At 43.2% G+C, this 16,404-nt stretch overlaps 2 protein-coding genes across 3 annotated transcripts; both read left to right on the top strand.

Annotated features, from left to right (window-relative positions):
* Positions 1–531: 531 nt before the first annotated feature.
* On the top strand, positions 532–4,312 carry LOC124333520 (beta-galactosidase-like). Its single transcript, XM_046788973.1, has 13 exons — positions 532–773; positions 853–1,019; positions 1,090–1,240; positions 1,306–1,369; positions 2,039–2,149; positions 2,220–2,342; positions 2,405–2,446; positions 2,523–2,744; positions 2,808–2,926; positions 2,990–3,262; positions 3,319–3,453; positions 3,534–3,758; positions 3,814–4,312. Exons 1-13 carry the CDS (start codon positions 681–683, stop codon positions 4,066–4,068), a joined length of 1,980 nt encoding a protein of 659 aa, XP_046644929.1. The 5' UTR covers positions 532–680; the 3' UTR covers positions 4,069–4,312.
* A 1,082-nt stretch (positions 4,313–5,394) lies between these two features.
* Positions 5,395–14,624, top strand: LOC124332087. 2 transcript variants are annotated; one of them, XM_046788856.1, is made up of 5 exons: positions 5,395–5,609; positions 8,817–8,893; positions 9,479–9,696; positions 9,787–9,964; positions 10,285–14,624. In XM_046788856.1, the coding sequence occupies exons 3-5, from the start codon at positions 9,491–9,493 to the stop codon at positions 13,333–13,335; spliced, it is 3,435 nt and encodes a 1,144-aa protein (XP_046644812.1). In that variant the 5' UTR covers positions 5,395–5,609; positions 8,817–8,893; positions 9,479–9,490; the 3' UTR covers positions 13,336–14,624. The 2 variants fall into 2 exon arrangements, with proteins under 2 accessions (XP_046644812.1, XP_046644813.1); XM_046788857.1 differs by having other exon boundaries at positions 8,817–8,896; positions 9,481–9,696.
* The last annotated feature ends 1,780 nt before the right edge of the window (positions 14,625–16,404 follow it).

Below are 16,404 nucleotides of genomic sequence, written 5' to 3'. Positions count from 1 at the left end.
TGGAAAAACCCAGCAAAAGGGAAAAATCCCCTCCCAAACAACGTCACTGAAGCCACCGCCCCATTGGGCAACGTTTCACGAACGAGCGAAAGGCGGATGGAGGGCATGACTAGATGGGGGAGAGATGGGAGGCAGGAGGCTACCAGAGAATACACAGAACAAGAAGTTGGTTTTGTAATCGATAATTCCGGTACGGGATATTTCTGGAGGGAAATACTTGTAGACAAAAAAATTGAACATCTTTCATTTGTTTCCCATGGACCTGCATTTTTAGGGCTGTGGTCCGGGACATTAAATCCCGGTACAGATCCCGGGTTGGTGGGGGAAAATCCCGATAACAAGCAAACCTTTGAGGGTTCGCGGGAATACCCTTCGCCATCTAGTAGTGACATAAAAACACTTTTCATGTCCCGTGTGACGAACCGGCTCATTTTTTTGGGGGGGTGGGGGGAACACCGAACCGGATCAAAATTTTGAAAGGAAAGCTTCCCCTTAATTTAAAACCTTTTTAAAAGAAAAAAACCGTCTCATTAGGGGTCAGGGCTGCATTGGCCAATCGGAAGGTTTGTTTTCATTTAGGAAAATTATGATTGGCAACATCGCTCTGTTTTATGTTTACCGTTTCCCGCACGTGTAAATGGGGGCGGTTTAAATCACAATAGCAGAAGAGCAGACTGAACATGGGAAAACTAACTGGTGTTAAAATGATTGTCCTTGCAATTTTACTTATGGTTTGTGGCTTATCTGGAGCTATAAAGAAAGGTGATGATCTTGTAAGTTACTCATTTCAATTCTTTCCATGTTGACTCATTATTGTGTTCTTAATAATAGAAATACTTTTATTTTTCACAGGTTAAAAACCGTAGTTTTTCTATCGACTATGTGAATAATCAGTTTGTCAAAGATGGCGAACCTTTTCGCTATGTTTCTGGAGCTATGCATTATTTCCGTGTGCCAGTCCATTACTGGCCTGACCGAATGAGAAAAATGAGAGCTGCTGGTTTAAATGCCCTGGAAACGTACATATCACTTGAAAAAATTTTGCATTTTATTCAAATTCTGTTAAGAGTAATCTTATTGACTGTTTAGATATGTGGAATGGGCATCTCATGAGCCACAACCAGGAGTGTATGCATTTGAAGGGAATTTGGATATTGAGTATTATTTTGAGTTGGCCCAACATTTCAACCTAAGTGTCATTTTGAGACCAGGCCCATTCATTGATGCTGAAAGAGACATGGTAATGTGAATTTACGCATCCAGCATGAAATAAATGTATAATTCTGTGTTTGTATACATTACCAGGGAGGATTACCATTCTGGCTTCTGTCAGTTGACCCATCAATTAAACTAAGAACCAGTGATAAAAGTAAGAAATATTAACTATTTTGTGTGTCTTTTTGAATTAGGTATTGCATTAAGTTGACAGACTAGGTTAACAGAAAACTTACTGCTTTGAATAGCCAGTGAGGGACGATAATATTAGCTGCTAATTATTTTCCCTTTTTATACTCACTTAACTCTTTGCATATAGCTAATATGACTGCTTTTTTACTTAGTGAACTGACTAGGTTCTGCAAGGTCAACAGAAAGTAATGCAATCTATGTTTTTTAGGGCTAGCTGAGTTTATATTTCTGTCACCCCTTTCTGGGACATTTATTAGATTATTAGAACAGGTTTTTGGTGATTCTTCAGATTTCAATAGGACAATAGGACAGGATCATGAAATTGGCAGGACTTAATTATTTTAATTTGAACTGGTCTCAATTAAACTCGTTGATTTAAACTAGTTGGACATTATTAACGGAGATAAAATGTTAAGTCTTGATTAAGAGAAAGAAAGCCGTCCTTGCAAGTATACTGTCAACTTGTCATGTGCGTACACAATTAATTGAATAACGACGTGCATGAGTAATTTTTATTAAAAATGAAAGAATTCCGTCAATCAAACATTTTCTCTTCAGCCGCTATTAATCAGTGTTTTGTTCAGCCAAAATAATGCGTACCACAATTTTAAAAAGCAAAACATTAAAACAGGTTATGTGACCCATGTTGAGAAATGGTTCTCTGTTCTTCTGTCTAAAATCAAGCCTTACCTCTACAACAATGGAGGCCCCATCATTACCGTTCAAGTTGAAAATGAATATGGTATTAATATATGCATGTGAAATATCTTATGTTTAATTAAAGGTTTTTTTTATTCAACCTGGTAACATAGGAAGCTATTCGCCATGTGACAGAGACTACACCAGTTGGCTAAGAGATTTCATCCTACAGCATCTTGGAAAAGATGTTGTACTCTTCTCTACTGATGGCGATGGAGATGGTTATCTGCAGTGCGGTAAAATACCAGGATAATTTATTATTTAATAATCCAATATTTATTTATTTATTTAATACCAGGTAAAATACCGGGAGTCTACGCTACTGTAGATTTTGGAGCTGGTATATATTACACATTAAAACTTGTTACTTTTTTTTTAGAAAATTAAAATTATTATTGGTTTTCATGTATTCTTAGGCTCCAATGCGGTCGAATCTTTTAAGCCACAGCGTCATTTTGAGCTGGCTGGGCCAAGAGTGAATTCCGAGTTTTACCCTGGTTGGTTAGATATGTGGGGAGAGCCTCATTCGACAGTTGACAAGGAAGATGTTGTCAAAACCCTAGACGATATGCTTGCTATCAATGCGTCAGTCTCGATGTACATGTTTCACGGAGGTACTTCATTCGGGTTTACATCAGGTACATATGAGCAATAAAATTACTCAATAAGTTTGTGTGAATCATAATTTATTCTGGTCAAAGGGGCGTTACCATCAAATACTTACACACCTTGCATTACGTCGTATGATTACGATGCACCCCTTTCCGAAGCTGGAGATCCAACTGAAAAATATTTTAGCATAAGAAAGGTTATATCCAAGGTATTATTGTGATATTATCATGTGCAAATTTGACTGAAGCTAACGGTACTATTTCTATTGCAGTATTTGCCTTTACCTGATTTTCCCGTTCCTGTTGCCAGCCCTAAGGCAGCGTACGGTCATGTCCACTTGCATTACGTTGCCAACCTGTGGGATTTGTTATCGACTCCAATCGCTGGACGTCCCCTGCAATCTACCTACCCCATGACATTCGAATCATTGGGACAAGCAAACGGCTATGTTTTGTACTGCACCCAATTACGTGGCCATTTTCCAGACCCGGCGCTTTTAGAAGTTAAGGGATTGGCCGATCGGGCGTATCTCTACATTGACATGGTGAAAATAAAATTTTCTTTTCCATTTTTCCGCCTGCCTATATAAAAAGTATGTAGGAATTTGGGGGAGTTTTATCTCGAAGCGGATCACTCTTTTCGATTCTAGTCCAGGCGACCGATAACCAGAACCTCTGTCTGTTGGTGGAAAACCAAGGAAGAATAGCCTACGGCACCGGAATAAAAGATTTCAAGGTTAGTTTTGCTTTCTTTGTCTTTTACGATGCAGCGACACGTGGTAAATAATAAATAGGAATTTCAAACACTTGCAATAGGGACTAACAAGCAACGTGACACTTAATGGTCATATCCTGTCGAGCTGGACTCATCATCCTTTGCCTTTTAATGAAACTGGGAGTTTGGAATGGTTGAACAAAATTGAAAAGAAACGCGGAACTCCAATGAAAGGAACGATGTCATTATTTACTGGATCCTTTGCAATCCAGCGCAATGAGTCCGATTTGGCGGATACTTTTCTCAATTTATCAGGATGGCACAAGGTAAATTTTCTACCCATTGATGCATTAAAGGAAGATCATAATTTCCGTTGATTAGGGTGTTGCTTTCTTGAACGGCATCAATCTTGGGCGGTACTGGCCAGTTCAAGGTCCACAGGTGACATTGTACGTTCCGAAACACTTTCTAAAAGCCTGGCCGGCCAAGAACCGACTAATATTGCTGGAACAGGATCGGTCACCTTGTGAAAAGAACGAGCTGGGCTGCACAGTCGAGTTTGTCGCCCATCCAGTCTTGAATGGCGGCACTCCAGTCAAGAAACGCTCAACTAAACTTTTCAAGAAACATGTCTAAAGTCACTTTCTCCGGTCAAGTCAGGTGTTTGAACTATAGGCATTCCAATTCTTTAATAGTAGTTAAACCAGTAAATTCACTGCTGCCCAAATCTTTCAAACTATTGGACCAATCCCAAACTAAAGTTCTGCTATATAATTATCTACAATTCATACAATATGTGATTTGCTCCCGGTCAGAAATCTTTAAAAACATTGTACTGTATACTATGATTAATTTTGGAAATGCAACTCGTAGTTGGCAATTTCGCTGCCAGATGTCGATGATTTGAAAAACCGGTTTTTGAAATTCTATCAGGAAACAGGTAAACTTAAGGAGATCCAGGAAATCCAGTCATCAGGTTTGACCTTTTGAAAAGAAGAAAAAAAGAATGAGATAACGTCAGTCGATAGTTTATGATTTATGGTCATGATTACCCATGTTCGAGGTCCCATTAATTGATAAAAATCTCCTCCTTGTTAATTCCTGCAATTTTCTCCATTCCAGCTTCTTTTGAACGGTTGGCAAGGACATTATCCGCTTCATCCCTTTATTTCCAAAGATACCTTTTGAACAGGTGTCTGAATAAAAGAAAAAGGCGGAAAAAGGACGGGCCCGGAGGACACAATGTTATGACTTTTCTTTGGAATGTTTATCTACACCCGCTCCAGAAAGGCGCAAGATAGAAATGGTGTTGACCTTGTCGAAAATTTCTCCCTCCACCAAAGAGTATCCATCAAGCCCCCTGCACACTGGTAACCAACAGGGAGCTTTTGTTAGTTTATCTTTTTTTCCCCTACATAATGAAATGATTTGAAAAAAGAACCTTTTACTGGGTCGTTAACAAAAATACTACGGCCCAGATGGTCGGCACGACTTGAAAAACGGCTGTGTGCGCTGATGGACAAAAGACACACACAAACCAAATCTTATAAGAAATGACTCGCCAAAACAAGGTTATAATGACGCAAATTCACGAGAACCCTGTGCGTTGTGATCTATTCTTTGTCGGAAATCGAGCTTGCGTAATACTTTTAAATCAACAAGGACGAACTGAACGCGTCAGGTGGTGAGTAGAAGATCCTCTTTCCAACAGGGAATCTTTCCCGACAAAGAATGATGAAACACAAAAGAGTTATAATAACAACAGTGTTCTTTCTACCTTTCAGATTCTGTTGTAAACGGTTGTATCATTGCAAATGGACTTTTTATTATTCCGAGTTGAATCTGGCTGATTTGACGTGCAAGAGTATAATCAGCCAACAGCACTCCCTCCCGCAGGGAGTTTTTTTTTGTTTGCAGCTGACCGTCGATGCCGCCACCGCCACTCTAGTCAAGCCAACCGTCTCTTACCTGCCCGCAGTCAGTCAGTCGGTGCCTCTGTAACGCTCCAGTCGCATTTTTACGTACCGCGTCGCGCAGGTGTTAAGCCCCCCCTTCCTTTCCCTCTCCCCCCTCTTTTCATCTTTGTTGAACCCCCTTTTCCATCTCGGTTCAACACACCAGCGGATGACAGTACACAACTCTTGAGGATTATATTTTATTCTTCGTAACCACACAAGGTAAGGCCAAAATGATTTCTCTACTATTTTGTAGTTATTTTCGATTAGATAAGGGGCCTTCGTTCTTTGTGTTGGAGAGAAATTCTTCGTCTCATTCAAGACGTGAAAAATCTAAACACAGACCAAGCGTATTAGGCATCTCAGACATTCACTTTCTATTCATCCTAAAATGGATGAATCGGCCCGTTCTTTCACCTCCGTGTGGTGCGATTCAAAAAGTCAGAGAGACGCAACACTTTCTCTCTTTTTCTTTCCATTTTGTCTCTCGTTGATGTGTGGTTCTCCTTTTTTTTTAAAAAAGAGCAGCAGGTTTTTTGTTGTTGGCTACGCGAAAAAAAAGAAAACGATTGAGGTGAAGGTTTGGGTTGTATCCAGCTGAGCAACTTTCACCGGGCATTTCTACTTTTTTTTTTTTGGTCTTTGCGTGAGCGGGGATTTGAACGCGCCAACTTCTTGGCAAGATCGTGATAAACAAATGGCGATAGTTAGAACCCTCGTACAGTTAAAGCTTTTTAATGCTTCTATCGTGAAGTTATTAAAAAAACCAGGAGAAATGAGAAAATTGATGGGTTTTTTTTTACGAACGGCCAGTACTATAGCCTTGCGGGCCTAAGTGGAAATTACCTGGAAGGGCGGAAGCCATCTTTCCTATCTTTCTTTTATATCGCCCCTCTAACTTTTTTTTTCTCTTTCTTTTATTTGTCTTCCTTCTTTCATGTGTTCGTGTGTTAAGCGTCCAGTCACGTGATCCGACGCCTCAGGCAGTGTTAAATAAAAATTATACGTAATTCTTCTTTCTTTATATCTTCCCGACACAAACTTTTCGCTTCTTCGGTTGTACACGAACCCAATTTTTGTATGTACAGAAGATAGAACAATACGTAGAGGATGGCAGGCTCAATGTGTATACAAGCCAAGAAGGAAAACAAATTTTTTTCGCCTTTCTATTGTGTTTTGAATTTCCGCCCTCCGTTATTTTACTCACGAAGAGCCCTTTGACCGGATCGGGATCACCCAAGCCGCACGCTTGCTCCCGATTCCGCCGAAAAGCCGCGTTATCTCATGATGATTGCTTAAGAAATCTGAAATCGGGTAATTGTTCGCCCCATTCCTCTCTCTCTCTAATTTCACAATTCGTCATGTTTCTATTATCAGGGCTAAAGGTGTTCTTTTGGCAGGTTGATGTCATGGCACACACAATAGTGTGTCACCAGAAAAAAAAGAAAAGAACTTGAATCTTGGGGTTGCTTTGTTTTGAGTTTTCACCTTGAGGCTTATTGGTGTTTGGTGGGTATGTGTGCGTGAGAGAGGTGCGGCTGTTTTCCAACTCCAACCGGATGATGATGATAATTCTTGGCTCGACTGTTGAAGGACAGGGTGGAGGTACGTTTCACTTCTCGTCAATGGCGCCTACGCCGAAAGAACGAGGGCGGCAAACAGATGATGACTGAGTTGGTTTCTTTAACAAGTGCCAACAATTTTTTTTTTTTTTTTTTAGATTGTCGTGTCACCTAGTTCCACAAGGATATCGTTATTTGGGTTTACAAGAATTCAAATGATTCGTCGACTATTCACACATTTCACTTTTTAGTGTCCAGCGATGGATCCTTTCTTTTTCTTCCGTGTAAGAAAAAAGGAAAGGAACTTGTCTTTTTCTTGCTTTTCCCTTTCTCGATTTTATGGCGCATTTCATTCGATGGGTGGTCGTTGGTGGGGCTGCGGTCACTCCCCAAAAACGTGTAGTAGAAAATCACACGATTTTTCTAGGCGAATTCCTACCGGAACCATCGCCTCAACAAAGAAATTTTTCTCATTTACTTGTAGTTCTCCTCTCCCTTACATGTTCAATAATAATAATATTTATCATGTCCCTTTGGGGTTATCTGACGGAATGCCGCATAACTCCAATATCCCTCCGGCGAGTACCATCCAATGTTTTTATATCCCGAAAAAACCCGTTAGATACATCAACGACAGCCAAAAACATTTTCTCTTCAATCACCAAGATCAGTATGGTCCATCACCTTTTGCTATTTCCCACACAGTCTGGTCAACCAACGTGACTGGAAAAATGCATTTAGAAGGTGAAAGCGCTCAGCAGCCACCATCATCAACAATTTGGAAAAACTAGACAGCCTCTCCATGTGCGTGTGTGCCAATAAACTAAGAGGAAACGGATGAAAGAACCTTTTCCCTTTGGCTGAGATGATGATGATGAGGCTTTCTCTTAAACATCACGATCATCGCTTGAGAGGATTTTGTCATTGATACGAGAGAGTAGTTCTTCTTACAACCGGATGCCACAAGGCACGCATCCCATTTCCCATCGGTCTCGCTCCCTTAAACCATGTGCACTACATCAGTATTGAGAGAGATCACGAAATTGTGTTGAGAGATCATCTCCGCCATTTTTCTGTTGTTATCCATTTTACTCCGCCGAAACTAAAACAAGGTCTCTGGTAGAATGGAACGCAGCACAAACAGGCCATGATTCTTTTCACTTTCTAATGCGGTTTTATCCTGCGGTTCTTGCGATAATTGCCTAATTCAATAGACCGAATTGTTTACCATCCACACACACACGAATTTGTATTTTAAAAAATCTGAATTCTTAAAAATAATCTTAAGCTGGTGCGCGTGCGGACTGCTTCAGTGAGGCGAGGAAGGCCGTCGACCTTGAATTTGAATGAGCGTGACAGCTCATTCGTTCCCCGAAAAAATATAAAATGAAGAAAAACTCGTATCTAATAAGTTGATAATATAAGACCCTCCTTTTTTAGTATCCGCCCAAAAAGCATTATTTTTTTTCTTCAAACCACCCGCTAGTTGGGTTGAATACCGCGCCATTGGGAAATGCTGCTGGCGTCGTCACTTTGAATAAAGTTCCTTGCCAAGTTTGTGCAACAGGGTACATAACTCAACAAGGTGCTGCCAGGGCTAGAAATAAAGGAAACTGTTCCCCTCTCTCTCGCTCTCCACACAAAAGAAAGAAGATGCTGTGCCCTTATATGTAAACACCGAGGTTGATGACGCCAGAATCCATTTACGGTTGTACAAGGCTGTTGCAACTTTTCTTTCCCACTGGTCGGTAGTTTCCACCAAGATTGCTGTCGAAACATTCGAAACTCTTGCACCGAGCGAGTCGCCACCACCAGTTCTTGTTTGCTCACCTCCTAAATTTAGTTTTGTTTCTTTGCAAAAATCCAGGTGAACCAAGATGAACAAGTAGTCGACGGATAAACCGGTCTCCGACAGTTTTGCTGAAATCAAATTGTTCACATAAAAAGGTAAGCCGACTTTCGTTTGTTCCTAACTTTATTGGGAATTATTGTTATTGCAGTTTGTTTGTTGTCCTACAAAATCTACAATAGAGAAAGTACAGTTATTTCACATAGTGGTAGGGGGGTTTTGAATTCACGATGTCTGAATTCGTGCGGGTTTCCGACACGAATGAAAGTTCTCTTTGGAAAAAAAAATAAAATAAGGGACGCACGGGATTTTTCCTGTTATCGTAAAAGTAATAATAAGATTCTTGTTCTCATTGTTTGCTGGTTGTTACCCGTGTTTCCCCCCTTTTTTTCCCTACGAATGTCTGGAGAATTTTTCTTTTTAACGACAACTCGCAATTGTATACCGACTTACGTGAAAACGAAAGCGTTCAAGATGGCTGCGCTGGCTAATGAGTCACGCTACCACCTACTGGAATGGCTCTCCCGCTAGATGGCTAAACGTGACTGGGGGCCTCCAATCAGAAATTGATGTTATTACTATTCCTCCTTTTATGTATATTTTCAAGAAGAAGAAAAAGATTCCCATGAATCACGGGATACTTATCTCGTGCTGTTATTGTTTTCCCCCTCTCTCGTTTCAGGTCTATCACGATGCGTCTCTTAATGACGGCGTGGGGCGTGATTTTCACCGTCGCGCTCTACTCTCAAAGTCGGATCCCCGGTGTTTTGGCCCAATCCAACTACGCTGAACGCGGAGTCGACATCGAGTACCAAGGCAATGGCATACCGCTCGAGGCTACGCTGGATGGCGTCGTCACGAAATTGGACGACCTCACCAACATCATCCGCACCAACAGGTCTCCCCCCATAAACGATAACTCGACTAGACTTTGGTTTAAAAAAAAAAACGGCTGACTAATAAATTATTCAATTTTTGTATGCAACAGGTCGTCGGCCAGCTTGAGCTGCGCCTCGAGGGCTATGGAAGTGGATCTTGAATTTCCCGAGCCGTTTTACGGAATTGTCTATTCCAATTTCGACCGACGAAGCGCTTGCTCTTTTGTCGGCAAAGGAGGAACCAAATATCATTACGAATTCCCGCTCTCCGGATGTGGAACCATCCAGGTATATTCATTACATGGCTAAACGAATTTTCTTCTTTTTTTCTTGTCGGAGGATTTTATTTTTGAATTCGATAGCGGGAATAAGGGGACTTAATGTGCCCGCAGAGACATCTGTCGCCGACAAAGGCTGTTTTTTTAGGTTTAATACAAAATAACGAGCCAAATCCATTTCAAGGCAAACGATTATGGTGGGAGCCACTTGAGCTCGAAAATAACTTTGTCCTTGGACGCTATAATAATTGACTAATTAAATTTGCAGTAGCAGCTGGGAAAAAAACGTTCACATAATTGACATCTGCTTATTTTGTTGTTTGGAAACAGGATCCGTCACGCGTTTTCACCAACAACATTCTCGTCCGTTTCCATCCATCATTGGAATTGGAGGGCGACGAAGTTAAAACGATTGTTTGCCGCTACCCAGAGCCAGTGGTTCCTCCGCCACTAGGTCCACCACTGCCCATTTCGGTGGCCAATACACCGGTCGGAGATCCTGTCCCGAACCGTTTGGCCGAACCGCAAATTTTGATGATCATCTGCGCTCTACTCTTCCTGGCCATGATGCTCTTTGGCGTTGCCTGCTCATATTTCTGCTTGAAGCAACGCAACATCAGACTCATCCGCCGTCGCAGACTCATTCCGTCTTCCGGATTGGGCTCAGAAATTACCGGAATTACGGATCAGACCATTTTCCCGCCGTTCGCAGGACTCAAAATTCCTCGAGCTCACGCTTCCAGCTCAGGATCCGATCAGCAACCGATCGTCGAATCCAGCGATACGCTGCCCAGCGACTACCCGTCGGAATCGCGCAGTGGCAGCGAGATGGAAGAAGGCGGAGGCTGCTACCGAAGAGACAGTACCGTCAGTTCAACTATTATTCAACGTGAAGAAGCTCCTCCAGCTCTCGGACAAGTCTACGATCCGGAACTGTCCAGCGTCTATTCCGACACTCACAATCAATTCGATATTGACACGTTCAATCTGCCAACCACTATTCCACGTGTCGATCCTTCCTTCGATGTGGCATTCCGCGTCAAAGAACGTCGCGAGCGCAGTCCAGCGCCGTCGTCCGTGACCTCCGATGACAGCCGAGCTCCGAGCGTCGCCAATATCCTCACAGCTCAAGAAAGAGCCTTGACGACGATTTTGGAACGTGAAGAATGGCGCCAATCGGAAACTCAGACGGTCACGGCTAGTATGATTGAAGCTCCGCCCCTCAATAGTCCAGCGGATACGTGCGATGCCCCTCCACCTGGTTACGCCCAGGTACAACGTAAACCTCGTTCCATCAGTCCGGCACGATCCCTAGAAAGTCAACCGCGCTCTGTCGGTGAGATGGTGTTGAAATCCAGCCGCCCTTACGTCAGACCTCAACCGGATGCAACTTTCCGTGTCACGACGGAAATACCCGAGCGTCACGAAACGGAACGGACGCTCGTGATCAACGAAGATATCCAATTGCATACAAATACGTTCCGGCACATGAAGGAGGATGAAGAGACGGAAACGATGATCATCCCGACTCCAGAGCGTCCGGTTCCGCCTCCCAAACTCAGCACGCAAGAAGTTGACGACCTTTATTTGCAGACCATCACCGAGACTCGCATCATCGATGAGGAGGAGCGCATCCGCCGCCAGAAGACGGAATACCTTCATCGCAAAAAACCGGCACCTCTTCCGCCCAATTGGGATGTGGCCATCCGCTCTCATCCGCCCGCTCAACCACCACCACGATCGCCTAGCGACACCACCGTGTCGACCATGCCGGATTGGGACATCAAGATCCGTCAGTATCCTCCGGTTTATGAGCCTCGTACTCCTAGCGAATCGACCAACTGGGATGGAATGAGCCACATGACTGAGCCTCAACCTCCGCCGGAATTCGACGTTACCATCCGCCAGTATCCTCCAGTTTATGAGCCTCGCACTCCAAGTGAATCGACCGTCTGGGACGCCATGAGTCACGTGACTGAGCCGCATCAACCGGCTCCTGATTTCGATGTCAAGATCCGTCAGTATCCTCCAGTGTACGAGCCACGCACTCCGAGCGAGTCCACCAATTGGGATGGAATGAGTCACGTGACTGAGCCTCAACCACCACCAGATTTTGATGTGACCATCCGCCAATATCCGCCCGTTTACCAGCCGCGTTCTCCTAGCGAATCGACCGTTTGGGATACTATGAGTCACATGACCGAGCCGCAACCACCACCGGATTGGGACGTTACTATTCGCCAATATCCTCCTGTTTACGAGCCCCGTAGTCCCAGCCAGTCTACCAACTGGGACGGAATGAGCCAAGTTGATCCAAATCCGCCGTCTGAGCCTCCACCGGATTGGGATGTCAAGATCCGTCAGTATCCGCCCATCCATTCTCCTCGAGTACCGAGTGAGAGTACCGACTGGGATCCATCTGAATACGCACGATCCATCAGCGAGCCACCGCCTCCCAACTGGGACGTTTTGGTCCGCGTCTTGAATCCTCCTCTTCCGGAATACACGACCGACGACGACGATGCAACTTCAGTTTTGACCATTGAAGACCGTCAGAAATGGCAGCAAATAATCACTACGGAATCGACACTGCGCACCATGTTGACTGAAGCCGTCGTCCATGAAGATTTCGAACGCATCCGTCGCGACACTCGCTTCCAGCGTGTTTTCGAACCCAAGAAATGGGATGTTATCATCCGCGTTTTGTCCGCTCCACCCAATCCCATTAGAGATGATTCCAGCGACACTCGTTCCGAGACGACCGTCAACTCGGAGCCCATCCGGCCTCACCGCCGAGATCCTCGCAGCAGCCGCAGCAGTTCATTGGCTCCTGTACACGAGACCGAATTCCATCAACGTATGACGACATCTCATACGGCCCATCACGAATTCCGGTACCATCAGCGAGGTGATCCTGACATCTGGAGCGAAGCTAGCGCCAATACGCACCGCTCCAGCGCTTATCCGCGCAGCACGGCGGATCGATCCATGCACAGCGAAATGGTGGAACATTTGGATCGCCGGCCACCTCGTGAATGGGACGGCTACTCCGACAACGACGACGCAAGTCGCCCGTCGTTAGCTCGGAGCAATTCCGAGTTTACCGAGAATTGGCCGCAGCGATTGCCTTACGATCGCGTTTCAAACGCCAGCGAAAACTTTTCCACGGCTTCGTCATCGCGGAAGAACAGCCGAGCCGGAAGAAGGCCGATGCTGGAACGTTCGTCGACTGAAGTGATGGAAGATGTGCCACAACGTCAAGCCGGAAGAGACAGATCGAGTACCGCCAGCAGCAACAGCGATTCATCGCGTGATTTTGCTCGCCGTGTCCCGTACGAACGGATTTCTTCCAGCGAATCGGAATCCGGTCCTAGGGAATAAAAAAACCAACAATAATTCCCTATTATTATTTTTAGAAATTTTACGGATATGGTTTTTTAGGGTTTTATAGGCAAGTTGGCTTTTTTCTTCATTTACACCAAAACTGTAACGATTCCGGCCGGAAGTTTGTACAGTTGTCCTCTTCTTCTCTCTTTTTTTACGATGCATGACCTAATCTAAAAAGAAATATGTGCCACAATAGTAACCATACAAAATTAAGGTCCTGCCGCTAAAAAAATGATGAAGTTGCCGAGCCCTGGAATGCAGTTTTTGATTTTTATATTCTTCTTCTTTTTGTTTCATTACTTTTTTAGCTTCTCAGGCCTTAATCTCTGGGGGGAAAAAACGATTTAAAAAGACAATTGCTCTCTAGCAGTCAGCTTCATTCTCCGCTAGAAGAAAAGCTAAAAAAGAATCAAATTTTTCTTTGAAAATTAAAAAAAAAAAAAAAAAAAATCACGAACTGAACGGAACGACACAGATAATCTTCGTAGCGGAACTCCAGCTATGGGAGTTGTCACGTCATTCTCGTGTAGACTAATAATCGGTCGTCATTTTTATTTGCGTCTTTCTTTTTTTTTTATTCGCTTCGGTACATAATAACGAGGTGGTTTTCTAATTGCTAACTCTAACTGGGAAACGGGAAACAAATTGATGCAGTTGCGGGACTTTTGGTTGCAATATATATCGGACACGGCAGCGGCGACTGTGCCGCCGTCGTGTGACGTTGTAATAAAATGTGTGACTTATACTAATGTTCTCATTAAGTTTTGTTATTGCCAACGTATATAGAGGGAGAATTGAACCAATTCTCTTTTTATATCCTCCCTTTGCTTCGACATACATTCCAAACGACAAAAAAATTGGCTGTGTTGATGTTGTTTAATCATCGCGTATTTTTTGAATTATTATTCCTCATGTATGTGTAACACAGAATCTATTCGTTTAATTCCCAAATTTAATTAACTAATTTTAATTTCGCGACTCACACTGCGTGCTGGAGATTTCTCTATATCTTTTTTATACATCCTCACCCATTTTTTGGCCGTGATTTGCATAACGTGTTGTAATCGTCCCTCTTGAAAGAACACGGCACAAAAAAAAGAGAAAGAAAGAAGTGTTTACTGTGTTTTCCTCTGAAATGTAGAAAGAAAAGATAAATATCGTGGCGTTGACGTGTCTATCAAAAAAAGAAAGATGGGGTCTCCGGCATTTTTTGACGGGAGTCTATACATCTAAATGTTGGGAAAGTCTGAAATACACATCGCAAAAAAATGCTTTGACCTAAATGTCAAGTTTTCCTTCAATTTAATCATGTCAATTACTCTCCACCGAATTTACAGAATGGGAGTGTGTATACGCATCGTGCACAATTCAAGTCAAACACCCGAAAAGAATGAAATGGCCTTATTTAGCTGCGCGGAGATTCTTTGTAAGAGGAAGATTGAGGACGCCACACAGCAACAGCCAACGTCTCTTTGCACACCTGAAGCGACCAGCTTTCTTCTCATTACGATGCCTGCAGAGACGCTATACAACAAAAATAACAAGTGTGTGTGTTCTGTACGATCTGGAATGTGTCTCGATGTCTATAACATTCCCAAGTTCAAAATACTTGTGCGGTGTGATCTCGTTATCCCGTCGATATACAATATTTCTTGTGGCTCGTGGAGGAGAAGATTTGGGTCACGATCCAGTAGGGGGCATCATCGGCAAGACGTCCAGCCGATTTCAAAGGTATTTTTTTTTATTTATTACGTCTCTTTAAATTAAATCGACGATGTAGAAGCAGTAAATTTTTTGGAAAATAGAAAGAAAATACACTGCCGAGTCACTTTGCTGCGCTGGCTCAGTTATTGAAGCAAAAATTCAGTTCAATGAGAGAAATGTGTACTACATACAAGGACCGAAAAAGATTCTCCCGAATTCAATGGTATTAATTCATTTTTTGTGTTTGTGTGTGTGGACGATTTGATTCTCTAACTGGAATGAAATTAAATTCTTTAAACAGATGTCTCTCAGAGCGACTTTACCATCCTCCTAATTCGTGCACTCGGGCGTGACGTATCCGCTCGCGTACAGGTACAAGGATCCCGAAGTTAAATGAATCGTTTTCAAGTCGACGCGCGGTTGCCACAATTCCTGCGGGTATAACGTTACGTGTATAAGGAACCCACATACTGGGTTTTTATCCGCGACAAGGACACACATCTTTCACAGCTGGGAAAAGCGAACCGGCGACGTCGCCAGAAAATATTACCATCTAGAAAAAGGAAAAAAAAAAAACACGGGCGGACTCCGTGAGTGGTTTAGTGGCGTTTCACGCATCGACGACGATGAAGCACGGAACATAATTTCGACACATCCTCAGGGGGGAAAAAAATGTTATGCACTACCAATTTTCATAAGAATCAAAGGCTTTTTTTTTTTGTTTTTGTTTCAAAGAAGCCCGAAGAAATCAAGGCTGAAAAACCCCGCGCGTCATCATCGGATCGACGTTCGGTCAGCCACTGATTGAATTAAGATGAGTTCGTGTTAGTATTACGTGTAACACATACTCAGTTGTATATCGGACGCTGTCTATAGCGTGACGGCATGTGATATTTTTTCCCGTCGTGTCGTGATGCGGATGCCATTGGAGGAAAGAAAAAAGGGAGAATGAGAAAAGAGGATATTCGAAAAAGTTTTCCTTATTTGGGTTCCTTTTTCAATAGGGCAAACGCATTGGAATCTTTTTCAGGGTGTATCGGGAGAAAACATGCATTCCATCTAATTGGATCATCCCATGATGTACTGCTACACCCTCCGCCCTCCCCGCTGGATTGTTGGATTCCGACACGGCATACTATTCTCACGGTGCTTCTTATATACAATAAGCTTTGACTTGGGTAGGTTTCCAGTAAGACGATCCATCTGACCGCAAGAAAAATAGGAGTAGCAAAGAGGAGCGGAAGAGAGAAAAGGCCGGAATCGAAATGTATGGGGGGCTCTGAAATCGGAGATGGGAGTCGATGACATTTTTCATGGGAACCGACCACTGTTTGCTTTTCTAGGATTCCACATGATGAC

The sequence above is a fragment of the Daphnia pulicaria genome, chromosome 1 (assembly GCF_021234035.1).
Source record: "Daphnia pulicaria isolate SC F1-1A chromosome 1, SC_F0-13Bv2, whole genome shotgun sequence".
In the NCBI taxonomy this organism is placed as follows: domain Eukaryota; kingdom Metazoa; phylum Arthropoda; class Branchiopoda; order Diplostraca; family Daphniidae; genus Daphnia; species Daphnia pulicaria.
The sequence above is the reverse complement of the archived record's forward strand: the minus strand, read 5'-3'. Positions and strand labels throughout refer to the sequence as shown.